This window comes from Verticillium dahliae, genomic scaffold (assembly GCF_000150675.1).
Source record: "Verticillium dahliae VdLs.17 supercont1.18 genomic scaffold, whole genome shotgun sequence".
NCBI lineage: Eukaryota > Fungi > Ascomycota > Sordariomycetes > Glomerellales > Plectosphaerellaceae > Verticillium > Verticillium dahliae.
This window is the reverse complement of record NW_009276923.1, coordinates 44,556-51,733: the sequence shown is the minus strand read 5'-3', so window position 1 is coordinate 51,733 and position 7,178 is coordinate 44,556. Positions and strand designations below refer to the sequence as shown.

The 7,178-nt window shown below is 58.7% G+C and overlaps 4 protein-coding genes across 4 annotated transcripts; 3 read left to right on the top strand and 1 right to left on the bottom strand.

The window, feature by feature from the left end:
* Nucleotides 1-206: 206 nt before the first annotated feature.
* On the top strand, nt 207-1,004 carry VDAG_07780 (uncharacterized protein; the record flags this gene model as incomplete). Its single annotated transcript, XM_009652546.1, has 1 exon — nt 207-1,004. The coding sequence occupies one exon, from the start codon at nt 207-209 to the stop codon at nt 1,002-1,004; it is 798 nt and encodes a 265-aa protein (XP_009650841.1).
* A 188-nt stretch (nt 1,005-1,192) lies between these two features.
* VDAG_07779 (voltage-gated potassium channel subunit beta-3) lies at nt 1,193-2,295 on the top strand (the record flags this gene model as incomplete). The annotated part of the gene is made up of 2 exons (XM_009652545.1): nt 1,193-2,026; nt 2,089-2,295. 2 exons carry the CDS (start codon nt 1,193-1,195, stop codon nt 2,293-2,295), a joined length of 1,041 nt encoding a protein of 346 aa, XP_009650840.1.
* Nucleotides 2,296-2,378: 83 nt separating this feature from the next.
* Nucleotides 2,379-3,896, bottom strand: VDAG_07778 (uncharacterized protein; the record flags this gene model as incomplete). The annotated part of the gene is made up of 1 exon (XM_009652544.1): nt 2,379-3,896. The coding sequence occupies one exon, from the start codon at nt 3,894-3,896 to the stop codon at nt 2,379-2,381; it is 1,518 nt and encodes a 505-aa protein (XP_009650839.1).
* A 1,682-nt stretch (nt 3,897-5,578) lies between these two features.
* Nucleotides 5,579-7,066, top strand: VDAG_07777 (uncharacterized protein; the record flags this gene model as incomplete). The annotated part of the gene is made up of 1 exon (XM_009652543.1): nt 5,579-7,066. One exon carries the CDS (start codon nt 5,579-5,581, stop codon nt 7,064-7,066), a length of 1,488 nt encoding a protein of 495 aa, XP_009650838.1.
* Between the last annotated feature and the right edge of the window lie 112 nt (nt 7,067-7,178).

The window sequence follows — 7,178 nt, the reverse complement described above, 5'->3', positions numbered from 1 at the left end:
AGAAGCTTGTCAACTTGTTCTGGATTTTCGACCAGTCTGGCGCCTTTGAGATTTTACAAGATTCAGCCGACGGTGCTGAAGGCGCCGGCGCGCGAAACTTTGATGTCCTGAGCACGCTGCAGCGACGCCTGCAGGAGGATGCCCTCGATCTCGAGCAGGGCGGCAACGACGTACAAAAGGCCGACATTCTCGCGACCCGTCAGTGGATGCAGATTCTCATTTGGCGCGCCAACACGGGCCGTCGCGCCAACGCCGCAGCCATTGCCGTACACGGTCCGATCCAGATCGCCAAGGAGTTTCTCGATCTCGCAGCACGGCTACCGAGCGCCGCTCTCGAGGCACACGGACCCGGCATTGAGTTCAAGGTCTTCGAGATTGCGAGCGCCGTCGCCGATGTCATTGCCAGCCACCTCAGCCAGTCGAACGCGCTGCCGATGGACGTCCGCCCCAGCGACATTCTCGCGCGTCTGCAGACGCTACTCGCCTCGACGCGCGGCGGGAACAACAGCCTGCTGCGTCTTCTCGGAGCGCGCATCGCCCAGGCCGAAGCCCAGCCAGCAGCGCTCTTCAGCCTCGGTCCTACCATGGTCCCTCACCAACGCGTCGACGAGATCCTCGACGGCGGCATCTCGTCCTGGAATCACGCAAACGGAACTCCCGAGCAGGCGTTCGATGTGCAGGCCTACCATGACCAGGCCGCCATGACGCAGATGCAACCTCTCGGCTGGCCGTTCCCCGCGTCGCCTTGGCTATCCCTCGTGGCCGCCGCCGAACTCGAGCAGCAGCAGCACGCCGACGGCACCAGAGGCCAGCAGATACAGGGTGAAGCAGAAGGCATGAGCCCTGGCGGCACCGGTGGCTGGTTTTCGCAATCGCTCGACCTCTTGGCCCAGCTCGAATCGGAGCCACCCACGAGTGAGGCCTCCATGGAGAGTCTGTCCGGAAACAACAGCGTCGACATGATGACGGGCGATCCTTGGTTGCTCGATCTGGGGCAGTCCTGAGAGTGAGTGGTTGACTCATGCGGCGGCGGGCTTTCGATTAGCGCGCCAGTTTTCCGATTCTTCCGACAATTTCTCCGAACATTGGGGGGGGGGGGGGACTAAAGCGGGCAGGCTGCTGTGCTTCACCGAGTTCGTCCTCCCCCACGTCGCAACTTTGCACATTATCCTTTACACCACACGACGCAACAATGGCCTGGCAAGAACCGCGTAACACGGGCATGGTCTATCGCCGGCTGGGCAACTCGGGACTTCACGTCTCGGCGTTGGGCCTCGGCAGCTGGCTCACCTTTGGCGGCCAGAACGGTGACGAGACGACGTTTGAGTGCATGAAGCAGGCGTACGACTGCGGCATCAACTTCTTCGACACAGCCGAGAGCTACGCCGGCGGACAGTCCGAGGTTGTCATGGGCAAGGCTTTCAAGAAGTTTGGCTGGAACCGTAACGACATTGTCGTGACGACCAAGCTCAACTGGGGCGGCGCCAACGGCGAGGTGCTCGTCAACAACCACGGCCTCAGCCGCAAGCACATTATCGAGGGCCTGCGCGCGTCTCTGAAGCGCCTCGACCTCGAGTACGTCGACGTCGTCTACGCCCACAGGCCCGATCGCCTAACGCCCATGGAGGAGACGGTGCGCGCCTTCAACCACGTCATTGAAGTCAAGGGTTGGGCCATGTACTGGGGGACGAGCGAGTGGAGCGCCGACGAGATTGCCGAGGCCAGCGGTATCGCCAAGCAGCTGGGTCTCATCGGCCCCATCGTCGAGCAGCCCTTTTACAACCTCTTGCACAGGCAAAAGGTCGAGGGCGAATTCCAGCGTCTCTACAGCCGTTTCGGCATTGGCCTGACGACCTTTAGCCCTCTCAAGTTTGGCCTCCTCAGCGGCAAGTACAACGACTCGCCCGACAGCCCTCCGGCCGGCAGCCGTTTTGCCAAGGGCGACGACAAGTTTGTCAGCTCCGTACGCGACGCCTACGGCGACAAGGCCTGGCAGGATGACATCGCCAAGGTGCAGAAGCTCAAGGTATGTTCTTCACCACTCTTGACCGGCGACTTGCGCTAACGGATCAGCCCATTGCCGACAAGCTCGGCATTCCGCAGGCCGAGCTCGCCCTTGCCTGGTGCCTCAAGAACCCCAACGTCTCCTCCGTCATCACGGGCGCCTCCCGGCCAGAGCAGGTCGTCGCCAACTGCAAGGCTCTGCAGTCTCTGGACAAGTTGACGCCCGATGTCATGGCCGAGATTGATGAGGCTTTCGGCAAGATTGAGCTGGATCCTGCGCGACAGGACTAAAGGAGAAAATAAAGCTTGTCATTGAACGTGCTGCGAGCGGACTTGAGTGACTAGATGCTATGTACTGAGGGGCTTTCAGTTGTCTACACTCCCAGATCCATCCCCGCCCACACGACATCCTTGGCGCGCTGCAGAAAGTCTGACACGCCGGCCTCGTCGTGCCATGCGTCGTTGTACGCAGCACTCACGCACAAGCGTCCCTTGAACGAACCCAGGAATATGCCTAGCCCTGTTCCGAGCTCCTCACCGGTGACCCAGGCATCGAGCACGTCAAAGGCGCCCGTCCTGGGCGATACGATCGTGTCGACGCGGCCCATGCTGGAAATGGACACGGACGGGTGGCTGTTGGGGGCGGGTACCGGCAGCGGCCGAGGCGCCAGGGGCAGCTCTGGCGTTCCCATGGCCCAGAGGTCCGGCACCAACGCGGCATGTTCGCTGTCGTTGCGAACCTCGTTGTAAAAGGCGCTCATGTGACGCACGATGGAATGGAACTCTTCTTTGCACGTCGTGGCATCGGCTTTGCCGGGCGTGATATCCATATCAACAACGAGGCTCTGGCCCGAAACAGAGTGGTACAGAGCCGCAGGGTGCTTGCTGGTGCCAAACGGCTCAGCGCAGCCGGCGCGCTCGTTGCGGAGGATGTAGTTGATGTAGCGGACGCGCCTCGGCGCCTCAGACACGGGCTGCAGGTCACGGTCGACCACGGCCGCGGCAGCATGGAAGACGTGCGTGGGCGTGACACCGGCGGCTTTGCAAGCCGCCAAGAGGCGAGCTGTCTCGCCGACGGACAGCGTCAGGGCGGTTCTCTTGTGCACGCCAGGGACCTGAGCTCCCTCCCTGAAGGGCAGAGCGAGAATCTCGACGCTGGTATCTGCGCGAACCTGGGCCTTTTGCGCAGTGACTGTCTGGAGTCGCTCTTTCTGGGCCTCCGACAGTTGCGCGGGGACATTGGCGGCGATGCGGTAAGGGGGACTCAGGTTCGCGGCTTCGGAGCCATCCAAGGCGGGCGTTCGGTAGCTCGCACCTTGTGCGTAGGCCTCAGATGCGTGGCCTATCAGATTGTTGAGCATCATGAGTGTGCCGATGCCGTCAATGATATCGTGGGGGGAGCGAAAGACGAGGTCGTAGCGGACGGTCTGCTCTTGCGCCTCGCGTGGCCCAATAACAAACAAAGTCGGTAGCTGAGGCGCCGGAGGGTCAGAGTTGGCCCATTCGAGACCAGTCTGTCCGTTCGCTACGGTCACAAAGGTCTGTTGGAGCCATCGATTTTGGTCCTGCTCATCAGCGCACCCGCGATACGTCTTGGTCCACTTGCCCTGGTCATCCCTGGTGACCTGCGAAGCCAACGTTGGGTGGTGGTATCGCAAGGCAAGCCAACCCTTCTGCAGCGCGTTCCTCACACCTTCACTGGCAGCAGCCGGGTCCTGGCTGGCGGCAACATCGACTGACAGGGACAGGAATCCCGTGATGCCAAAGAACATGCGGCCGCTGCCCTCGTACAAGACGGCCATGGTCGAGTAAAACTCCTCAATCTCGTCAGTGCCGCGCTGCCAGATGCCCGGCGAGGCCTGGCGCCACGTAAGGGACTCGTGCGAAGTCATTTTGATGGTGAAGAGCTGCTGTTGAAACGAGCGTCAGCCAGGTCGGTATAAATAGAGGTCATGAGTCTCAAGGGAGACGCCCAGCCGCCTTCCTCTTATGGCAACTCCGCTCTCATGCACGAGGCGTCGGTGATTCCCCGGATACTCGAAATATTGGATGGTTTTCTTGATCATGGCAGCATATGCGGACCGACGAACCGGCTCAAGACTTCGACGACGGTCGTCGAACCTGTGACATCGGGGACCGGCCTGGCGGGCTGGCCAGCGACCCCGCAGAGTCAGTCCAAACCGACTGTTGATTCGCCAGTACAGCCGATGTTGAGCCACGGATGTAGCGCGCAAAACTCCGTAATGGCCGCCCTGGTCTCGATTTGACCTCTTTGGGCGTTTTGGGCGAGTTAGATTGGGCGGCGGCATGGAGAAGCCTCGGAGAATTAGGCCCTGCTGAGCGAGCATCGTCACCTTTCAGATATGTTCACGATTTGTAAGTGAAATATCTGAGAGGGACGTAACTTCGTCGTGGAAAGTATAAATCGGCCTTTTGTTTCCATATTTGCAGGCTCTCGTCCAGACCAAACTCACCTGGACAACTATCATCACCTTCTACTTCATCTTTCACGATGGCCTCCCGCTACCCCCCTCCCCCGGTCTATAAGAAGACCAGCAAGAAGCCGTCTCAACAAATCTCAACAGCCAGCCTGCCCGTAGGAGCTGCTGCCATTTATGGCTTTGGCTTTACCCTGCCAGTCACTGTTTCCAGCGCATCCAAGCCGCAGCAAGTCGAACCCGCAGCACGAGAACAACCGCGCCCGTCCTTCGAGTCTGCAGATACCATTGACAGACATAAAGAAGAGCTTCAACCACAGGCGGCTAAGAAATGTGAGAGGATGTCTCAAGAATCTTGTCAAGCACTGCTGACTGATGAATATAGCAAAATGGTACCGCCTCAGATGATGGGTCACGGGTCTAGACAGCACATGTTGGGGGGTAAAGAGCGGTGCAGATTAGCGCTGTATTGGTTCAGCCCTTGTTGCTCTTGATTGATTCGTTTATAAACTGGTGGTACAATGAAGACTGCCTATGAATTCAATTTTCTGTCGAATATCAAAGAGATCTCCTCTGTCGCGGTGAACATGCCTCTGGGACCGGCCATGTCTCCGGTTACCGTCATTGCACAGGTACTGAACGCTCGGCGAATACATAGACACTACTGCGTATCATTGCTTTGAGTTGAGTTTTCTGCTGCGTAACTTGCTGCTCCAGTAAATTAGCTTCGCGCAGGGTGCGTTCCATCTGCTGGCCCCATGACAGACGCTCCTGCCGTGACCACTCTCACACCCCTCGCATTGCTCCGTCCTCACCACCAACAGACAGCCATCCTGGACGTTAACCCATCCAGTCTAGGTACCTTACCTTACGCCGTAATCCATCAAGTTCCCCCTCGCTGGGAGACGCGATGCCTACAAACGAAGTGATTCGCTGGACGCGACCTGCAGGACCTCCTTTGGGCGTAGCTCCATGCAAGCTGCACCATCGGTGAGGGAACCAGAAATGTGGGCATCACCCATGTGTTTCCCATCCAGGTCTTGACCGGCCCTCTGAATCTTTTCTTCCAGCCGTCTTTGACAAAGCCGTCTTCGAGTACGGTTCGACAACTTTACCACACATAACCGCCGCTAGCCATGGCCTCGGACAGTATGCGCATCTTCGCAACACTCGCCGTCGACATCCTGACCCAACGATGGACAATCCTTGCTGCCATTGTCGTCCTGGCTCTGGCACTTCGACCGAGCAGAGGCGGACCACCCCGCATCCCAGAGCGCGTCCCATTCGTTTCCAACGCCATCGCCTTCATGACCGATCCTGCAGGCTTCCTCGACCGTGTCTCGCTGTTTCTCAATCTCACGTCAACGAGCGTCGCCACTTTCTTCGTCGGTCTAATGCCCATCACCCTCGTGCGTGGGCCCGCTGCTGTGCAGCCTCTCTTCCGCAACGCCGACGTGCTGTCGCCGGACAAGTTTCTCCTCCAAATATTCGAACACGTCATGGGAATGACAAAGAATGACATTGCCATCTATCGCAGAGACGGATCAGCTCGCGGGAGCACGCCGAGGAAAGGCTGGGAGGACTTTCCTGCTGTGCAGAGGGTCTGGCACCGGCAAACTCAGGTTGTCCACTCTCTGCTCGGGCAAACAACACCCACGATCGGTTTGATGCGATGGTATGGAAAGTTCTTCGATCAGGGAATCGAAGAGGCGATACCTACGATCGGGCGCTGGGAAAGCGTTCGCCTCATCGACTTTATCAAGCGCGAAATGGCCTTGGCGGCCACCAGAGCAGTGACCGGCACGGAAATTGTCGAGACGAACCCAGACCTGGTGGAAAAGTTTTGGGCTTTCGACAGCGTGGCACTCAGCCTCATGTACGGGACACCCGCTTGGTGGGATCCGCGGCCTGCCCGGATTAGAGACGAGACCAACGGCCTCCTCAAGCACCATCTTCGACGCGCTCTTGCCAAGACGGAACTCGACGGCTCCAAGATTGTACGTCCCGATGGCAGCTGTGAAGACCCTGACTGGGAACCGGTCATGGGCAGCCGATACCACCGCGCTATCACGGCTTTTGGCCAGTCAGCGGGCCTTTCCGAACAAGGTCTTGCTGCCAACACACTCTTGGTGCTGTTTGGTCTCAATTCGAATTCGATTCCCATCACCATTTGGGCCATCTTTGAGCTCGTGAAAGATCCAGAGCTCTTTGCAGCCGCGCGGAAGGAGGCAGATTCAGTAATCGTCAAGGACAACGACGGGAAGAAGTACATCGACATACTCAAGCTCGCCAAGTTGCCTCTCCTCCAGGCCATCTACCTCGAATGCATGCGCCTCCATGTCCTTATCAGCATTACGCGTGAAGTTGTCCAAAAGACAACAATCTGCGGCTATGAACTTCCGCGTGGGCGCATGGTGCAGGCGCCCACAAGCCTCGCGGGGCTGGACGAAGGTGTTTGGGCACGCGACGGACACCCCGCAACCGAGTTCTGGCCGGGGCGTCATATCAGAACCAATGACCAAGGACATGAGGAGTTTGTGTTCACTGCCAAGTCAAGCGAGTTCTTCCCCTACGGTAGGTGTCTGTCCGCTTGCGATTGCTTGTTTGCCACGCTGACAGCCTAGGCGGCGGCGTTTCCATGTGTGCCGGTCGACACTTTGCCAAGCAGGAAATCATGTTCACGATCGCTCTGCTCGTCAGCCGCTTCGACGTTGAATTCACCGAATGGACGCATTT